The following is a 21,969-nucleotide window of genomic DNA, read 5'->3' as shown; positions in this document are numbered from 1 at the left end:
TATGAGTTTAATCAAAAAATTCACTGGCTCAGACATACGTTTGCTGTGCTTACATCATCATGGTTGGGATGAAAGTAAAAGCACCGCTGGGAATGTGCTGTGCTCCGCACATTCAATATGTTACAGCACAAAGGATGAGCTCAAACAAAACAGGATGTGGATGTAGGCAAATTGTCTCTGGCTGTGAAGGATTTTATGATGTGCAAACAATTATACAGACAAACCCAGACGCTGCACACTCGAGTGCCAACTTATAGTCTGATGAAGAAACAGCTGTTGCTGTGGTTGATGCAGCGGCACACGTTCATGAATCACTCTCACCTCATTCACGAGTGCAGTCAAGAGGAGCTCTAGACTCAGTGTGAAGAGACTCTGTTCTCTTAAACTCAATGATCTTTCTTAAATATCATGAAGTTTTGTGGAGGAGTGGGGAATGATCCAAGGAAGAACCCACTACATTTTGGAGTGGATCGGATTTTTTTCACTTTCTGTACCAGTGAGATCGGCTGTTTCCACATTTTCGTTTATTTCTCAGAAAATAACTCATTGATCTCGATGAGGCATGTTTTTGGGGACTGATATGTGTGAAATTTGATGCAGATCCAAATAAAAATCGTGATCTAGTGAATTTGAATGTGGTTTCATAAGGGGACTCTTTGGCCTTGGCGGAGTATACTACTTGACTATTTTTATAATATTATTGGGTGTTTCAGTGTGCTGTGATTAACTTGTCCAATCCGAAGCTACGTTAGACCAACTTTAAAAAAATACTTAATTTAGTGTCAAAATCTATCAAAACATCCCTAAGGAAATTATGTTTTATGCTTTATTTATTTTCGATATCTTCCACTTGTTTTAGAATCAGGGCAGTTGAAGGTCATCTGACACCCTAAATTTACTGACTTTTATTTTCAGCAGTTAGGCAGCTTTATTATTTATTTATCTTATATTGCCACCGACACCAAGTGGCTTTGGTTTGAGTTTAAGATTTAGCATTCCAAGCAGTGCTTGTATTAAAAGTGTAAAGATTTACTGGACAATAATGCCACTGTTTGTTGGAGTTCAACATTAAAAATGTCAATTGACTTTAACATTGTATGGCACAGTAATTTGACCTATAATCTTAGAAGAAAAGGCAAAAGAATTTCAAGGTCACACATCCTCTCATCCATCCGTCACTTTTATGACACAGATCACAATCCTCCCATTTTCTGAACAGACACGACTGCCAAAGGATAAAATTGTATCCTTCAAATTTTGGAAATCAATTTAGAGTTAAATCAGTCATTAATTTTTTAGTGCCGTGCCAAAGCTAAGGTCAACAGAATGTGCCGGTGGGTAATGCGCTTTAGATCACTGGAATATTGTTCACATATGACAAAACTGAATTTGCCTTTCAAAGCACATGTACCTGAGGCTTATGTCTGTTTTTTCAGCCCTAACAAAAAATGGGGTGGGGCGTGGATAACATTTCCTCCAGGGTAAACAGCGTGTGATTGAAAAATCTTGCCGATATGTTGTGGAAATAAGGGACAGATAGAACCAACAAACACTGCGCAAGGAAAGAAAACATGAGTTAATTACTCCAGCGGTCGAGGGGAAGACATGTCGCCGAGGGGCAAAGTGTTGTCAGGTAGCTCCCACAATTCATTTGTCCAGCAAAAAAAGTCAACATACGAATAGAGGAGTGTGTATTTTGATTTGATTGTTAAGTTGAACTGTACCGATCCACTGGCTTGTAGCCTTAGACGTCTGAGACTTGCCCGTGAGGCTTAATCATCTCTATTGAGTAATGGAAAGTCCTTGGTAATCAAACCTTTGTGGCTAACGCGCACAGCTCCGTGACACAGGAGAGTCACCACGGTCAATTTGTTCACACGGCAGGTATGCGAGTCACTAGATTGGTGTGAAACTGATGAAACAAGTCAGGGCGGCATGTAGCTGATTAGACCATGGGCTTTAATGGAGGACGTGTGGCAGCTGCTGTTTCAGTTCCGCTCTCTGTTCCATGAACGGTTCTTTAAATAGACCAATGTGCAACTTCTTCAAACCATCTCTCCACTCTGTCCTGTAATGGATGACCAGCAAACACGTCTGTGTTTTCCTCTCTCAGTTGTGTCTTGCATTTAAGGAAGTTTGACTGACCCTCAAATTCAGAAATATCATTCACTCCCCCAGCTGTCTGGGAAATATCAACTGCTTCTAAAGTGCTACGTGTTTATCATGTCATGGTTTCATTTTGAAAGATTTACTGCCAGCAGAGAATAGGTGTCCTCAGACGTGGCGTGATGTGTCAACCCTGAGCCACTCACAGCAGTGCTAAGCACTGAAATATAATTGAAACAGCTGTGGTGGGGATATCGAGTGCAAGAAGGGCATTTTTTTATTTGCCCATCAAAGAAAAAACAGGATTTTAAGTGACCATACATATCTTCTACCATAAATACAAAAAATGATCTATCCTACACAGCTTCATTTCTATTTATTCATATTTTGGAGTCAAAGCATCACTGACAGTCATGATGGGTTCACATTTTACTGACAGTGGCTTTAAATTCAACATGTGACATGCAACGTTGAATCAGTACAAATCATCAACCCACAGCATCTGCTCCATCCAGGATCCACTTCGTTTTTCTGACTGCGTTAATACTAAAAGACGCGACCAAAGAGTCCTCCCCTCAAAATAAAACAAATACTATATCTCTATTTTGTTTAATCTTTCACAACACTGACCTGGCCCAGCAGCTCGGGCAGTCCCAGCACTTGTCCTGTGAACACTCCCAGGCAGATCAGGATGGAGTTGAACTGGCCGATGGACCCTCTGATATGTCGTGGGGAGATTTCTCCCAGGTACATGGGGAGGGCACTGAGAGCTATACCTGTCAGATTAATAAAAAAACAGTGATGCAGCTACTTTTCAGAATTGTCTGTTAGAGGCGTTAAAGCACAGAAGACCTAGAAGCCACATGGATAATTAATGTACACAACAACTTTTGCTATATAAACGTGATAACATGGTGTAGTGATGTGTATCATTGCAGTTGGCTATAGTCAGAGTGAAGCACCTGATGTGAGGAGTTATTAACAAAAACTGATTCAGTATTCAACCTGCAGTGCAGAGCTTCCAACAGTGAGAGTAATTACACTAACACTCCTGACACGTGCTCATGATGACTTATGCCGACAGGTGAACTCCCAAGAGAACCCCTGGGCTTTACAGGGTTTGCAAGTCTTCCCATAAGCAAATAAGGGGAAAGAAAACGTGGAGTGATGGCATCCTCAGATCAAGGCAAGTATCTATGCCCGAAACGTAGCCCATTTTCAAGCAGAGCACACTGTTCTTTCACGAAGGGTTTGCACTTTGATGGGTTGTTACAAAAGATTGAAAAATATGGTTTCTGTCATTTTAAATTGTTCTTATCACATGATGGTAAGCTGAGAATGACACACGATTGGATGAGCGTGCGTATCGGTGTGACCTCACTACTGTGACTTCAAGTCCTGATCGCTATTGATGCAGACTCTGGCTCCAAATGTGCATGTTACCACATCTGTTTAAATGGTTTGAATGTGAAGGACGTTCATTTACATGAAAAACTTAAAAGTTCCTTTTAAATCATCCCTAATTTCTCAAATTAATCAGCCGTTTTGTGCTAATGGACTTGGAAAAAGTGATTTTTTATTTGTGCCAGCAGCCGGTTAGAGTCAAGCCTCTGGCTGATGATTTAACTGCAGTTTAATCTCCCCCAAATTTATGTCTTCAGGCAACACAACCCACAAATCACAGGGATGACTGGGCAGTGATGTTCCACTCTTCCTCTGGGATTGCAGATGAGCACCCACAAGAGCAAGTGACACCTGCAATCTAAGTCGGGTTTTTACCGATGCATGCATGCATTCAGGTCTGACAAGAAATCTTTGATCTCTGCCAATTACGGCTGATTTTTCTTCTTGTCCTGGGGGCTGTTAGGAGAGTTACACCAAAAGCCTACTAATTCAGGATAATTCATCGTCTGTACATTTTTCATTTGCACATTAGTTCAACAAACCAAGCTGTAAACTTTCTGGTCCTCCTTGAAACTTTATATGGCATAATAATTATAATAATGTTTTTCACAAATAAAACAAACACAAAAATAAAAGCAGATCTCGTTTTTGAGTGCATGGAAGTTTCTCTATGCTTTAGATTAAACTTAAAATAAAGTGTTATAAACTGATACTTGATTTACGTGATTAAAATGATTCCACTGTTGTTGAATGACTTCTGTGCACCACCTGCTGAGTAAATAAGCTCTTACCAGAGTCCACCCCGATGATGAGACGGCCGATGATCAGCATCTCAAAAGACTTCGCCATCTCGCCCAGGGACAGCAGCAGCGCAGCGATTATGGCAAAGCTGTTATTCAGCAGCAAGGTTCCCTTCCTACAGTCAAAGAGAGAACGTGGTTAGAAAGCACATCAGCATCAAATATAAAGGCTGAGGTTAAAATGATCCTGCACAAATCTTATACTCAAAGAAATCAAAGTAAACTCATCTAACTGCTGAAGACTTTCAAAGGTGTTTTACAGCTAAATGAGCAGAGGTGAGAATCATCTTGAATGCTTTAATAAAAATGATTAAATTTAAATGGTATTCATGGATATTAATGTAGGTTAGGGAAATGAATGGGCTGAGAGGCTGTTCTGAATAATCATACAAGTCAAAAACGAAATAAAAATACTGTAGTTATAGCAAACATGAGACCCTAATAAATTTGAGTCAGGTTTATTTATATAGTAAATTAAAGACTACAGGAGTTAAGCCAAAGTGATGCAGTAGTGGAGGAAGTACTCAAACATTTCACTTAACACACAAATAAATTAACACATAAATACACAAAACTGTACTCAAGTAAAAGGCCCCATATTAACTTTTCTTCTTGAATAAAAGTAAATAAGTTTTTCCTTTTACATATACTCAAAGTATTACAAGTACTTGCCAAGTGCAACCTGTTCCCTAATGCAACACTCTACTTCATCATTATCTGTGCGACTGTATATTCAATATAAGAACATTACAGTCATATTAACAAAGAATACTACAGGTGATGCTACTGAAAACGTCAAACCATCATATTGAAAAGGGCATTTGTAATTGTGAATACCCTCAGTTAACTGCCTGCTCGAAATATATCATATAAAAAAAACAATGTGAACATGTAACGTCATGCATTGTAAGTATGTAGTGGGGTAGAAGAGATATTTTCTGATATATTTGAGTAATAGTGAAAAGGACCCCAAAATACATAGTACAGATACATGACAAATCTTCCTAAATACAGAAATAAAGTAAATGTACTTTGTTACATCCCACCACAGTATGGATGAAAAGATCAGAATCAAAGAAAGAAAGGCAGGAAATGACACAGAAGATTTAAAAAAAGTAAATAAAATAATGATAGACATTAACAGAACGATGAGACAGAATAGGGTTGAATTAAGAGGCAGATTAAAAAGGCAGGACTTTAACTTGGTGGAGCAGGAGACTTATTGAGGGCCTGGGGGCAGCGGCAGAGAAAGACTCTCGACACATCCTACTACCACGGCTCCTTCAAGCTGAAGCCAGGGCTGGAACTGGGCCTCCTCTCCTCGTGAGAGACTCAAACTAATGATGCGTTCAGGCAGCCCTCATGTGCTCATTAACATCAAACCTTTTCAAAGTTTACTGCCATCAAACACCCAGCCGAGTGCAGGATAGATTCCATGGTTACCAAGTTATCACAACTCGCAAACAACGTTAGCAGCAGTGAGGTGTATATTGTGCATAAGGGGTGAAAACCAAACTGTGATACAGATGTCCACAATCTCATAACGCAAAAACAGGACGAGGGGAACCAGAACAAAACCTATTTATCATTTCACAATTAAAAGATGTAAATCAGGAAACAGCTGCATATTTTGTAAATATTACACTCTACACTTACTTTACTGTCTTCCAACTTCACACCATTGTGACACCGGCAGGGCTTTTCAGACTCAATCGCAGGGAGCGCACCCTGAGACCATTGTGAAGTACAAGTTATACACAGGGAATCAGTCCAGAACAGACAGTTACAGGCAAGGTCACCCAGAAGAGATGGGCACTGGACAGAGTGGGGGGGGGAGCGTGTGTACATGAGGGCAACAAACCACCTGGCAACTGGACACTGAACAATGCAGAGTATATAAGGGGTTTCCTGGTGTAAAGCACAGGGACAGAACTCATCAGGTGCAGGTGAGTCTACGTGTCAATGGGCTGTGGAACGACAGGAAGTCCTATAGTAATGCGCCAAAATAAAACAGGAAACGTAGAATGACATGGACAGAATCCAGATGACACAATTTTCTTCCATTCATGATTGAGAGATCTCGCCTGCACTAAGAATTAGACTAGTTTAATTCTCTTAGACTTGAGACTGCAGAGACACACTATGCACATTATGTCAGTAGGGTTGATAAAAATTTTAAAGAAAAGTCATCTGCTTCAAACCATGAATTTGGATAATTGTTACACTCGTTGGAAAGTATATTAGTTTAAGTTCAATTGAAGTGTTACAATGACAAATTGTGTTGTTCATGACTTTCACATTTACTCAGTGCTATTTTGTCCTTATATTATAATCTATGTGACAAAGTGTTAATTTACCACAACAAACAAGAAATACATTTGCACTTGAAACCGCACAAAGGTATGACCTGACCTCCATTATGGATTCAAACTCAGCACTTTAGGTATTAGCATAAGAAATCATGACCCGAGCATAAAAGCCGTTATTAACAAAAACCCATAACTTTTACACTGCGTTCTATCCAATGAAGGTATTTGATGTTATTGTGTCGGCAATTGAAGTTAAAGTTAGTATTTGTTGAAGGATTCTTGTGCAAGAAACGGTGCACAAGAAAGAAACAAGAAAGGAGATTTGTCACTGCCACTAGAAGAGGTCGTGTTTTTGTCTGCATTTGTCTGTTAATTAGCAGGATATGAAGAAATTACCAAACCAATGTCTGTGAAATTTGGTGAAGAGGAAGGGCATGACACACAGACAAACACATTCCATTTTGGTGAGGATCCAGATCAGGGGTAGGATCCAGGTTATTACTTTTTTTTTTCACTTTCTTTATAATCGTGAGATAGGGCATTTTTAAACATTTCTGTTGATTTCTTGATGAAATCAGAATTATGGATTCTAGTGATGTAATGTGACAGGTTGAGGGACAAATGTGTTCTCTGGTTGTATTTGGTTGCTGCTGCAGTGAGGTGGTTAGTGACAGTGATCCTTGTTCTCTTCTCACACTCACGTCTTTTCTCTTTATTGTATATTGTGATGGAAATCTGAAAACACAAGACACTGGATTACCAGATTTGTCTCTGTGTATTTTAATAGGGGCTGTCTGCAGAAAGGATCAACACAGAGAGTCACAGGGATCTCAGAGTGTTGATGGAGAACAGTCAAATGCAAGCATCGTATATAGGAGAACTAAGGAGCCAGTTGTCTGAGCCAGTTCAGACTGGTTCTGCAGGCGCGGTTTGAGACAGGAATGAAGACACAGGAAACTGATGTGTTTAAGTTTCCTTTGAAGATAGAGCAGACAGAAAATAAGTCCTCCGACAGTCATTAAGTAATAGAAAGGTCATAAGGGCTTCAGGTCCCAGACAGTTCAGGTCATAAAAGGCTCAGACAGGAATATACAAGTTGCTTTTAGACTACAAAATGTAGTTTTCCACCACACTTGGTTATTTTTTCACTACACTTAAAATGTAACAAAACTCTATGTTGGGGAGGAGATTCAACTAAAAGCAAGCAAGCAGCATCTTTTACCATTTAACCTTCACTTGGTCACTCTTTGAAGCACTTTTCTTTAAGATTGCTGATGTGTCTTCATCTGCTAATAGATATTCAAGTCTCTTCCCTGGCATCTGAATTTCAACCTCTCCAAGATATTGTGCAAAAGTAGCAGCTGGGCCACAGATGTCTGCTGGAGCATATGGAGGGAGAATGAATAATATGTTTAAGCCTCATCAACACAGTGAGAATCGCCACCTGAGAAATCCAAGGGGATTCTTAAAGGTCATCTTCATTTTCTCGAACGACTTCTGAATGAAATCTTCATAAGTCTCTCCCTGCTCCGAGAGCAACATCCCCATCATTAGTTTATAATAGATTCCTTTGGAGGTATATTATTGTAGAGCACTGAGGTGATATCTTCAGCGCCACAGTTCATCCCTGGGAGCAGATGGGTGTACGCCTGTGCAGAGCTGCACCACGAGCAATGAAACAACTCAGCTCGCCTGAAACCGGACAAAACTCACGAGGCAGAATGAGCCGTCAAAGCACCATCACTCAGTCTGAAGCTAATCACCACATGACTGTTACTTCAAAACCACGAATAATCCGGAGTCGTTTTCATTAAAAGGTGATACCTCTTGTGTGTGGTAGGTGAGGGAGTATTAACTTTCATTACAACTGGTGTCAGTAAATGAACACTACAGTAAAAATCTCAATCTAAAAAGTGCAGTAGAGGCATAAACAAAGTGCTACAGACCATATATGCAAATGGTACTTCACTGAAAAATACCATGTGTGATTAAGAAAATCAATATTTGAGTCAGACTTTATATACAGAATGTTTAAACTCTGATTGGTGAACGGAAATATGTGAAAATATTTCAGTGATGACAACAAATACAAAAACAGAAACTGATACATTTCCTATTTGCAAAAACAAGCTTAATGTGTTCACATGGAAACACATGGATCACAGATGGGAGAAAATAGGTTTTTAGGACATTTTTGCTACAGTCCTTTATTTTAGTAAATCAACAAACAAATGGCCCACATCGCAAATTAGGTCCAGGAATGGAACCACATCGGCCCAACAACTTACAGCAAAGAAGGGCAGTAAGAATCAGGGTCGCCAGAACAGGACCAGTGCCATGTTTCAGCTACTCATATGACCACAGGTGGCCCTAAACCAGTCTATGCAGGTTTCAGCTCAGGCACCAGATGTCAGCCTAAACTCCAACTAAACCAAATTCACCAAATCTGGCCTTCCACTTCCACTCAAGCCTCAGACAAGGTTTTACAATTTTTGTCACATAATTTTCATTTGATAAATGTGGACACTACCACTGACACACAACAATCAATGTCTATTAAAAATGAAACAGTCCGTGTGGCCAGTGGACGCGTTATGTGATCAATGTGCGCCTGAACACAGTTTAACACTGGTAACTCAAAGTACCTTGGCAATCCTAACTTTCTAAATAAAAGTCTGATCGATAACTTAGAATATGACAGAATATTGTCTATAATCCTTCATACTTTCACATCCACTACCCTAAACACTGCCACAAAAGGTTTCAATCGGTAGTTGAGTCACTCTGAAGTCAGTCAGGGTTGTTCTATATGATGAGACATATCCACAGAATCCCTATAGAGAAAAGTCCGTTTGTCACTTCCTGTTCTGCATGATGGAACATCTCAGTGTACATGTGAATCCCTACATTTCCTGCCCTGACTCAACAGCCGCAGCGATTTAGAGAGACTGACAGCAAAAGGAGAAGGAGTGTGTATGAGGAACCGAGGGTAATAAAAGAAAAACCAAGAGCCTGAAGAAGAGAAGAAAAGAATTGCACTGCAGCGTATCAGCATTGTCTCCTAAGCTCCGAAAGACGGAGCATTGTGTTTATGAAAATTGCATGTGTAGTGTGTCATGCTGAGATGAAGGATAATCTTGCCATGGGTTTAAGCCAAGCCAGGGGAAGTGGAGGAGCAAAGGGAAGTGCAGTGATTTCCCATGAAGCTTTTTTCTTTAAGCGGAGCACATCTCATTTTTATCCCCTGGACCGATTTGTCAACTCAAAATGGATTACATCACTCATGTGTCAGATTAACTTATGAGAAACTTATTAAAGGGGACATATCATGAAAATTCCACTTTGTTAGTGCTTCTACACGTTAATGTGGGTATCTGGCATGTCTACCAACCCAAAAACTCTGGGAAAAAAACACTCGCGCGTTTTGTTATGGTTCCTCTAAGTCAGAAACGTCATGCTTGAGTGACTGGAATGAGCTTCCTGTGTACATGGCCTTGGCCCACCCCCCACCTCACCCCCCAAAATCATGGGGGGAGAGGGGGGAGGGGGGAGCTGGCTCATTAGCATTTAAAGGAACAGGCACTCAAAACAGGTCACTCTGTGGAGGGCTGTTTTATACAGGGTAAAAAGGGTGCTGTTTTAAATGATCCTTGTGGTATTTTGACCAAAGTATGTTACAGACATTCCATTAAGACCCCAAGGAACCATATCAACTTGTGGTAAAATGGGCATGCTATGTCCCCTTTAAGTAAAAGGTGTTTTACCATTGACAATTTAAGAGATGAACACTATTGATTTATAATTATGAATCACAAGTCCTAGAGCTGTATTCTGCATTATGATCTCATTTCAATGGAAAGTAAAGTGATCATATTCAGGGTTGTTGCAACAAAACAAGCAAAGCAGGCAAATGCTGGGGGCCCCAGGCTGAAAAGGGCCCCCTGAGAACCGCTGATCATTTTGATAATCAAAGAATACGCAAAAATCCACAAAACCCTTTGAAACACGCCTGATCATACAAGTCAGACCAGTGCAACAGTAGAGAAATATCTGCAGTGACACATGGTATGAGAACACGTGAGTCAACTGACCTTCCAAACACTCTGAGGAGTAAAGAGACAGACAATGCTCCCAGAAGACCTCCGATAGCAAATATGGACACTGTGATGGACCAGAGGAGGGTGACTGCCTCTGCTCCGATCGGCTCCCCATACCTCTCGATCCACGTCTTGTTGTAGAAGTCTTTGATGAACTGCAAGACAAGAAAAGACTCACGTTCAATGTGTGTGCATCATACCAAAGTTAGGAATCAAACTATCGACATTGTTTGCCTAGTAATAAAATATGAAAAAATAGATACATATAAATATTGATCATTTAAGTGTGAAGTTAGACACTGTCTGTTTTAATGTCTTAATGCACTGGTGATATATTGTACACAGTAATCCCTCTTCGTCAATAGTCTAATAAATCAGAAACAGTCAATTTTTATGCGTTTGCTCTCAAATCATGTTGTTGCAGACCTGAAATAAACTTCACACACACAAACACAAATTGCAAATGACTGGATGAAGAACTGAGTGAACCTCATGCTACAGTGAATCACTGAGCACAGTGTTTGAAATCCCCCACAAGTGTCTCAGAGCCCTCCAGCGTGGACTGAAGTGTCCTTATCGCCGATGAACATGTCAGCGCAGAGCATTCAAAGCAAAATGACCTTGTGGCTTTCTGTTTATTAAATCTTGCATTTTGCTTTGTGTTCGCCGGCAGCTTGCAAATCGGGTGAAACGTCATGCGTCCACAGAGAATTAAAAGACCTTGTCTAGTGAGCAAGAACTGATCAGTAATGAGTGTTTCTTTGGACACTTTCCTTATAGAGCTGAAAGCGGCAAATTCTTTTTCACTGTCTGCTGTGGCTCAGGAGTGATGAGGTGGCGTCTTTACAAACGTCATACAGAATAACTGTGAGCACAGAGTTTTTTTCAGTGTTAGACTATAATGTGACAGTGACTATGATGCTCTAAAAAGACCATAACTCACTCTTCAAACTTACGCCGACCTCAGCTCCTACGGAACAGAACTTTAAGCTTCATATGTCAGTTGTTTCCTGTTTTAGTGTGACACCATTATCATTACTCTGACACAGTTTGGTATTTTTAGATTTTTACTTTTGATCTTGTTATGACTTTTGATTATTTATATATCTTGGGGGGAATTTGTGATATTTCGGTTTGGGCTTGAAGTTTGGAGTTGGTTTGATATTTGGATTTATGGATTTATATCTGGTCTTCCTATTGCATCACCAGCTTGTCCCGCCCTCACAGCCGTTGCCTCGCAACAAAGCTACGGACGAAAACGTTCTTCAGTTGATTACAAACGTTGAATTATGTTTTTTTAACATGTGCACAATTAACTACTTACATTTAAAATAAATTCTTCGGACATTTTCACCTCGCTTTCTGCCGCCATTACTTTACTATGAAAACTGTCCTTTACTGAAGCGCAATGAATCATGGGATATGTTGGGCCGGGAAGGACCCACCCAGTGGAGTCTGTGCTGCTCTGGGGTGGATTAACACATTTATCAGCTGCATTTGGAGGAGCCTCAGAATTGTGACAGTCTAGTCGTGCCGATGTGACGCAATTGCAGATACTTTTTTGAACTGATATTTTTTTACCCCAAAATGTCTGTCCACGCAACTTTTGCTTTATAAAATATCTCCGTCCAGACAAGAACAAAAACCACTACACAAACCGGAGTTTTGGACAATCTGCACTTTATAAGGCGTTTGTAAAAATCTCTTGACTTAACACCATTTTCACTTACGGACAAAAGACCCAAACGCAGAGGACAAGGTTCATTTTGCAAAATATCTGCATTAGTGTTGACAGGTGGTCAGCCTCTGTCTCTCCTGTCAGTTTGTCTGTTCACATCCTTGGAAGTGTTTGTGCTTCAGTTTCACTCCCTGCTGTTTCCTTTCCGTTTGGTCTGCCTCCCTGCCACCTGCCGACATCTAAGACTTGACAACCATCCAAGCACTTCCTGTCCTCTCAGCTCCAGAATCGTTCCTACTTGACAACTCATCTGTGACCTGCCTCTTTGTCTGTCACTAGCAGACACTTTACAGTGTCCTCGGTCCAACGTTCATTGGCAGACTATCATAGTTACCTCTGTGACTTGTTAGTACCTTCACCTGATTCCTGGGACTTCTCTACCTTGAGTCCCACCCTCAGCCATTATCGTATAGTAATGTGTTCACCTCGGACTGGATGATATGGCCGAAAATGACAACAAGATAAACATTTTTATACAAGTTGATATCAATAATTTTATCATTTGATTTAACAGTAAAACAAATCCGTGGTAGATCACCTCCTCACATTAATATATATTGAACCTTTGTTAAGCAATAATTACTGATATTGTTTTATTGATATTGTTTTATTGCATAACCCCGCAGCACTTAATTATCTACAAACCCTTACACCAGTGTAACCAGAATACCTGGACGAATCAGGTTGTTGAGAAAACAGGTTCAAAGGTGCTTTTATACACTGTAGTAACCTTCAATATGATGATATAGTGTTTAATTGTCTTAGTGGAGAATTAACAGAATTGCACCCCCACAGATCATCCAGTGGCTGAACTGACCCAGGATCAGATGAGTGCTACAGCAGCTCGGTGTGATGTTGTCAGACATCACACCGCTCAGTAAAGTGTTATCTGCAGAGAAAGTTATCTGCAGAGAAAGCATCTAAAAACCACCTCAAGTCGTTCTTGAAAGCCTCTTGAATGCATCGACACTTATTCCACCTAAGTGACTTCGTGGAAGTGGTCCTCGAGTACCATGATGCATTGCTTTATTGTAATGTCCTTTCATTTCCTCCCACTTCACTTCTGCCACCGTAGTACTTTCCCTGTGTGAAGTCCGGCACACGTGAATACAGTAAGACTCCAGGTTTCTCATTTACACCATGTGAAAGGAAACAGATCACGGCAGAAAACCAAAAGTAATCCACTTACGCTACTACATTTTTAGCATTGGCAACTCATTGTTGCAGCTGCTGAGTGCAAATTGTGGCACCTGAAGGCAAAACGTCAGAGTGAATGGCAAGTTCCTGTGGTGCCTGAGACTATAAGAGCCACAGGTTTATTAGAAATGAATGAGCATGTATTAATATTCCTTTAACCATTGCAGCTACACATCGTTTCAAGATTGTCTCACTGTTGGAGGTAAACCTGCTGTGTATGAGAGACACTCAATATTGGTTTACAGAATCTATCCGCTGTACGTTTTTACATGGGCTGATTAAACGTTTTGATTAATGGAGCCTGGGTGGTTGATTTTTACCGTTCCTTCACATTATGTTATTTTCAAGTCCCTTAATGAACTACACTAGGTACAAAGCGGCTTGTCGCTTCATTTTATATAAATTTGAATTAGCGGCAGGAGCTACTGAATTAATGAGCAGTAATTCCTCGGCTGCAGATTGGTGACTGAGAATTTTGAGCATCAGGAGTTGTTAGAGAAAAAAACAGCTTGACCAGGATCGGTTTACCCATGAAGGCTGGATGCAACATATGCATGTGTCCCCATCTGTTTTAGCTTTTCAAATGGTTTCGATGCCATCTCCATATCTGCTGAAAAATAAAAGTTTTAGAGACGTTTTTCAGAAAAGCCTCAGGTTTTCAAACAATGCTTAGGATTTAGTGCTTTTTAAAGGGGAACCTCAGGTCTTGATGAGTTAAAGGGTGCAGTGCATGATGAACATTTTTACCAGCTGAGCAGCAGGTGATCCAGGGCAGCAGTGGTAAAACTAAAGAGTTGTTGAATTGGTGAAAGTGCAGGATTGGATTTGTGATGGTAGTACAGACCAGGTTTTGAGGGGTTGGGCAGAGAGAAGTGTGGACTGTTTGAGAAGAAGCTCTGAGGTAGACGATTGCAGTGTCGGAGTCATCCCCTTAAGAGCAAATAATTGCAGACTGTTTAATAAAGCTATAATAAAGCCTGTGAAAGGTAGGGCCTCATTTATAAAACAGTGTCGGATCCACACTAAAAATCTAAGCCAAAAAAAGATGTGTCCTGAAAACTAACCAGATTAATGGATCACAGTCCAGCTGGGCATTAGCACACATTTCATTTCATATCACGTACACATCCGACCACATGGTCAACGCAAAGCATCTCATGAATGTAGATACACAAAAATGAGCCTGCTGAGTCCCCACCCCTTAGAGCTCCGGGGCTAATGTGAGGGTGAGGCACTGCTGATGAAATATTGATTGGAATTTGAGATTTGAGTCGTATAACATCTTTACCCATTGAAGTCAAGTTTGTTTTCATAGATCCCAACGTTTGAAATGAAAGGAATAAATTATGTTAAATAAATGTGTGCCTCCCGCAGTCTTCCTGTCAGAATGGATGTTTCACACCCACCCCGATGGAGAACACCCCACTCGGTCATACACACGCACTTGCGCAGGTTTGCACAGCTATCCTTATAAGGACTTTGCATTGACTTCCATTCAATGTGGACAGCCTAACTAAAACCTAATCCCCATGCTTAAACACGACCTAACCCCGATTCACATCTCACCACTAACCCTAACCAGGACCTCAGAAATGATGATTTGCCACATCAGGACCAGGCTTTGGTCCTCATGAGGTCCACTGGTCCTGACAAGAGCTGTTTTCAGACATGAACTCCTGAGAATGTCCGCACAATTGGGTCTGGACTTTCTCCTGAGCTTTGCCTTTCACATATGAATGGCGCAGCGGTAAATTCTCTGCTTGTTCACAACAACACAGAAATCTCCATATCATCCAGGGGAGGGTTGGCACAGCATGCAGGAGATCACGTGTTTTCGTTCACAGCACTGTGAAACCAGCGTCAGCACATCTTTGTCGGTGTCTCCTAGGTGACTGGCAGCTGTTTTTACTACTGAGATATTTCAATTATTATTATTTTTTTCAGTTTTGCATCTGTAATGTGTTAGAAACATCATCAACACTCACTTGCAGTAAATCCTCCACAGGATCTCCTGCTGAGTTCTTACGTGGGCTGGACATTCTCCGGAGTTTTTATTGGGGGGCAGTCAGGAGAAAATTTCACTCGGAAATCTGTGTTCAAACCCACAGCCCCTCCAGAGAATGTCAGGAGATTATCCGAGTTCAGTGCATGTCTGAAAGCAGCTAAGGTCAGTTTTAATGCTGGAAAATGTCCTAAAGAGGTAACAAAAACAAGCACACACACGTACGGCCATTAGGATGTTAGTTTATGTGTTTATATGAAGTGTGAGAGACATTTATGAGTTGTTAGTGGTAGTTTTGTATTGATTGTTTGATGATTTGACTATAAACAAAATTGTTCAAGGACCATTTCATTTTCTTCCTTATTGAACTTATACGTACTCCAGAAACTCGCAGCACACACAATATGTGGTTTTATAAATGTAGCGATATATTATCAGGGAACGCAAAGCCCCCAAGTGGAATAGTGTGGAATATTTGTCCACTTTATCAGCGGAGACATGTTCCCACTGATGTGCTAAAGATGAATTGGGACCGGGGGCAGAATTTTAATAGATGGCATCTTTTGTCATTCTCCTGCTGCTGGTGATGGATTGAGGACAAATAGCACCTAATGGGCATCACAGTTATGAGAAGATGTATAGTTCTCTAGTCTCTCATAATATCACAGCATTAGAGCAAATCAATTCTGATTCTGGAGATCACACAGATCAGAGATGTCAGGTTTTCCTCTCTTTCTCTTTCATCCTCCTCTTTCTCACAGAGTTCACCTCATCAATCAGGACTATAACATCGTGGTGACTAGTCAAGACCTAATTAAAAGCAGAACCCCACTGTTCTCTGACCTCATTGCTCTGTCGCGATTCCAGTGAAGGTGTGCTTTGTTTTGTTCATGATCTCAGTGTATCTAATTCAGAAATGAAAGCAGCTGGCATCATAAACAAGTTGTAAGTCAAAGAACATTTCTTTCTCTGTGCAGTAGTTGATGTTACTTTAGGAACACGCAATGACTCAAACATGACATTTGACCAGATACACCTCAGTGATTTAATAAATTGCAAAACCTTTTTGTGCTAAGGGTTTAGAGCAGCGGAGGGCAACTGGGCTGATGGCTTCCTCTAGGCACATAGAGAGATAAAACACTTTGTTAATGACTCTTGGTCATTTATGGGCCTATCCATTATCTCTATCTTTCTTGAGATATTTTTATTAATTTTCTGTGTAACCTGCGTTGTGTGGACTCTAGGGCTGTAACGATTATCAAACCTAGACCGTACTCCCAGTCCAAAGGTCCACGGTTTGGTCTCCCTGTCCAACCACACACACTGCCACAGAATAAAGAGGGGCTTTTCCTTAATGCTTTACTAAACCTAGATAATGCTACGTGGCCGAATTTCTTGCCAGCCCTTGTTCTAGAGGCTGTGGGGACTTGATCTCAGTTTCACACTGATCTTCCTACTGTTCTTATCCACTCTTATTCCTGTGTGCCTCAAACTGGGTTAAACGTGTGGGGACTTTCTGGAGGAGCAAAAAAGCACCTAACAATGACCCCAGTTAGAAACTGCCCTGGAACCATTTCTCTGCCCATCCTTTATTCTTTGACTTGAGACTGGACAAGAGGCAAAATGCCTACAAAAATTCAAACGACCTGAAAACAAAGTTTCTCTGCCGGCTTCTCACTGTGGGGGATAGTGCTCCCACATGAACGCAAAAGGTTTCTGCCAAGTTGAGAAAAGTTGTGCTTGTTTCATGTGAGAGATTTGACTGTATTTATTGTTCACACTGGTTAATAATGGGCAGGGTTCAAATGGTAAAAAAGGTTGTGTCATCTCTGTGCAGCAAAATGGTGACCTATAGACAAAACCGACACTGTCAATAAAATGAAACACCCACCCAGTATAAAGGATCTTCCAACACTTGCTTGTAGCTCATAAACTGGTAAATTAAGGTGACCAGGCTTTTGCCATCAGGGCAGAGACTCTGTTTTTAAATCATAGCTTTACGAAGGTTTTTTCAATGCCTGATTTTTAACTGGATGTACAAAGGCCTTTATATAGTTCCGACACTTAGGACTGATAATTATTTTGTGTCAACGCTGACAGCATCGCATTTTGGGATTGTTATCAGAGAAGTAGCACACGCTGTGCTCTGTGTTTGTGAATAGAGAAACTAAAAACGATCAAACTACAAACTGTACTATCTCTCTCATACATTGTTTTTTCACCCTAGATAAACATGGGCTTTAAAGGAGCTTTTAAAAAATGCTTCAAAACACTACAAAGGTACAGCATGAATAGCCAACTGATTGCAGAACATCTACCCTGAACACATCACATCATAATATTTGTGGAACCTTTCGTCTCCTATATTATTTTTTCTAATATTAAAGCATTAGTGCTTATGTTATACAAGTTTCAATTAATGCTGACTCAACAGGAACTTGAGATTCAGAAAGAGAATCTGATGTCTTCAGTAAAATCCACTTTCCAAGATCATTACCACCTGTACCTGTATAAGTAAGGGCAGAGCTGAATGTTTGAATACTAATTCAGTGACCTGTGTGGCATCTAATTACCTTGAAACAAAGGGACAGATTAGAAAAAGTGACCTCTGAAAATGCTGTTACCCATTCAAAAGCTTCAGCGGATATCAGCTAGAAAACTGCAATTTCCGTTTCTCCACTCAGATGATTTGCATAAAGTGAAAATGTAAAGGCCAATCAAAGCAAAGCTAAATAAACATAAGTCTATTTATGCTGCTGACTTGAACTAACAATGTCCAACCAGTAAACACACACTCACATTCACTTTAATGACATTTCCCTCCATCACAAGATGGACTTAAGATTTGGTCAGAAAAAGAGTGAATGAATCAAGCCCCAGCAGCGACTGTACTTGTTCAAAAAGAAAACATTTGAAAGTGATCATCATGCAACTTCTGGAATCAAAGGTGTTTGTATGCATGTGTAGTGAGAAGGTAATTTTACCTCGGCCAAGGAGCAAGGAGGTTATGCTTTTTGCCTTTGTTCATAGTTTGTCAGCAAGATTACACAAAACTAATGGACGGATTTCCACGAAACTTGGTGGAGGGATGGCACGTTGGGAAGGCACAATTTTTATCACTTTTTTTTTGACATTTTCACCAATCTTGTACATTAGCTCAAGTTCCCCAAGATGTCATCTGTGATAGTTACCAGAACAGTTTGTGTATCCAGGGCACACACAAGGTAAAACAATAACCCCAGTTGGTAAATATTAATTGTCTGTCCGGTTACGGAACTGAAGTCAGTAAACCATGCCAAAGGCAAACACAAGCTTTGTGTTTGCCCAAAAACATTGTGTCCATTGATTAAATGACAAATAGCAGATCGCTCTATGGTGACGAATGAGCTCTGTAATGGGGTTTAGCATAACTATGACATGTGCAGTTTGGGCAATCAGCTGAAGACGGGAGATAAGGCTGTATCTGTCTGCACACAATTTTCATTCACTCAAGAATACCTTTAATGAAACCTGGTTCTGCTGCATTGTCTTAAAGGAATATTTATTGAAATCTGGTAGCAGGTTTACAAGTGGACCTCACAGATTGACTCACCAGAGCAGGAGCGTTGACCACAGACAGGTTGTAGCCGTAGAGGAAAGATGACCCCAGGGCCCCAAAAAAGGCTGCATTCAACAGACAGGCTGTGACTGGCTGCTGTAGAGAGAGAGCACATTACACAAGGGTTCACTCCAGTCATACAAACACTGACACGGCCGAGGCCTCGTCGCACTGCTGCTGATCAATGTCAAGGTCACACAAGAACCGTTGATTCAGCAGAGGGTGTTTCACAGGTCCAGATATCTGGGCCAGGGGAACTGGGTTATTCACTTTGCCCTCGATCCTGTCACCAATTAAATAACAAATACTAAATATACAGTGACAGTTTGCACTAGTGTGTGTGTGTGTGTGTGTGTGTGTGTGTGTGTGTGTGTGTGTGTGTGTGTGTGTGTGTGTGTGTGTGTGTGTGTGTGTGTGTGTGTGTGTGTGTGTGTGTGTGTGTGTGTTCGAGTATGTTACGACGGAGTTAAAAACAGTTCAATCAGGAGAGACTTCGATTCAACGTTTTAACAACATTTATTGACATGCACACAGAGAGCGATGTGAACATTTTAGACCCCTATGTGATGTCATCGGGATTAGATGGGGGCGAAGCAGAACGTAGTAATTCCCCCCAAAAGAAAAGAGAAGAGAAAGAAAGTGAAGGTGGTGGAGGACTTTGACGGAGAAGTGAAAATGATGAATGATTGTTACCTTGTAAATGTAGTATTCTAGGCAATGACAGAATAAAGAATTCATAGCTAAGTAAGATCAGACGATAATTAGAACATTTCTCAATTATACGTATTTATCAGATAAATGTATTGAGGTGATATAGCTCTTGTTAGAATGCAGCTGCAGTCCAAGAGATAAAGAAGACATACGAGATAAAGGTCTGGATGACCAACTGAAATAAGATCATATTAGAAAGAAATTGAGGTGAGTAGAGAACCAAACAGAATTTCAGGTGCATGAGTGTGGGGAGTGACCAAATGTGACGATCTGAAGAAAGTGCATATTGAAAATGGAAAAGTTGCTTATATTACTAGCACAACCAAACCAGTGGGGGACATAGTGCACGTTGAATGTGGGATGTATAATGTAGAACGACATAAAAGGTCAGTAAGGGACCAAACTTAAATAAAAAGTCATTCAACCGAACGAAAATTAAGACCAAATTATATAAAAGGCCAAAAGAAATTATAAGGTTCGACAACCGAACAGAAACCAGTGTTGTTGCAAAGGACAGAGAGCGTTCGCGTTTCTGGTGCTGGCCCCTGACATAGCATGCTACGCGATGGGATGGATTTCAAACAGAGCGAGTTGCACCTTGGGAAGGAAGGGGCCCCTTTCATCAAGCGATAATATATGTAAATATGGCACGAGATGCTACGTCCAATACACAGGAAATGAAGGAGCGTCGTGAGGGATGACGCCCATCGCGAGGTAAAGGTGCTGAGGAGGAGAGCAGCTGCTGCTTTGTGAGGTTTTAACTGCACGGGAGGATTTTGAGATGTCGCAAACGCGCTGTAGGGTTTTATTAATTTATTTATTCGTTTATCTGATGGAGGGACACAGAGGGATTGAAAGAGTTTAGATTGGAGAGGGACGCACCTGAGCTGCGGGGAAACGATCAGGAGGAATCATCCAGCGGATGAGAGCAGCAGGAACTCTCAGGGACACGCGTCTCTGACAGTTGGTTAAAATGCTCAGGCTGCTCTACAGTCCGAAAACCAGGCGCACTGCAAAATAAACGTTTGATTCCCACCGGATGCCGAACAGATTCCACTGAGAAGAATGTATGAGATGATTATGAAAGCGTCGGTTATTTCTGCTTTTAGGAAGCCAGGCTCCTTGAACTGCAAGCTTTATTTATTTATTTGCATTATCGACCGAGGCGCAATTAGAGAAAGAAACTCTGGTGAATGAGACTATCCACGCTGTGAAGGCTCCAGAGCAGGGAGCAGAGAGGTCAGAGAGGACGGCCGACTGCGGAAGAGAGGAGAAGGGAGTTAAAGGTTGACAGCAGCCGCATGATTAGCTGGAGGAAACTGTGCCCACACTCAGCTGATCAATAAGCATAGAGAGAGGGAGAGATTTGAGATTCATTGAATGGGGGTTAGGTCAGTCCAGACTGAATTGAAGCCGAGCTTCAGAAAAATATGAATATAATATAATATTACAGCTTTATTTTGGAAATCTCAGACTATTTCCCCTCTAAGTGGCCCTAATGAAGTTAAGAATAAATTCAATCACCAACCAGTCTCCATATCCAGTGTCCTGGTCAGCTGAGGCCACTCATCTCATCTCATTCAGATCATCAACATGTCACAAGGGGTCTAACAGACAAATAGACTTTTATACATCTCATCACTTGCATCTCTTATTGTGCCTGGCAATACCTTTTGTTCATTCTTCATATGGTCTCTCCTGATTGAAATGCTCCAGTATGTTGTGAATTATATGCAATGACAAACAGTGGTCTATTACTAGATTAAGATGATGCTGGGAATAGATGGCTCAAGTTCCAATGGAGATTTTGGGTTTGGCTTCTCAGAAAGTTTCTCAGAAGGTTTCTCAGAAAGTTTTCCCACTAAATGGATCAAATTAATTCAAATTGTCCAACTGGAGGTTAATTTGATCCATTAATCAAATGGATTAAGAAAAGGACAGAGAAAAGGACACAGTTGAGATGAAAGTGAAGTCATTCAATGTCCCCTTTGGAAGAATCAACATGCC

At 40.8% G+C, this 21,969-nt stretch overlaps 1 protein-coding gene across 3 annotated transcripts in view; it reads right to left on the bottom strand.

Moving 5' to 3' along the window:
• Nucleotides 1-21,969, bottom strand: part of slc2a9l2 (solute carrier family 2 member 9, like 2) — a 110,347-nt gene that overhangs the window by 82,839 nt on the left and 5,539 nt on the right. For all 3 annotated transcript variants that reach the window (XM_035151784.1, XM_035151781.1, XM_047339358.1), the window contains 4 exons: nucleotides 19,246-19,347; nucleotides 10,711-10,871; nucleotides 4,302-4,426; nucleotides 2,737-2,882 (listed from right to left, as the gene is read on the bottom strand). In XM_035151784.1, the coding sequence (XP_035007675.1) occupies nucleotides 2,737-2,882; nucleotides 4,302-4,426; nucleotides 10,711-10,871; nucleotides 19,246-19,347 (534 nt within the window). The remainder of the gene's footprint in view (nucleotides 1-2,736; nucleotides 2,883-4,301; nucleotides 4,427-10,710; nucleotides 10,872-19,245; nucleotides 19,348-21,969) is intronic.

Source organism: Hippoglossus stenolepis, chromosome 3, assembly GCF_022539355.2.
Source record: "Hippoglossus stenolepis isolate QCI-W04-F060 chromosome 3, HSTE1.2, whole genome shotgun sequence".
NCBI lineage: Eukaryota > Metazoa > Chordata > Actinopteri > Pleuronectiformes > Pleuronectidae > Hippoglossus > Hippoglossus stenolepis.
This window is presented reverse-complemented; position numbering and strand designations above follow the sequence as displayed.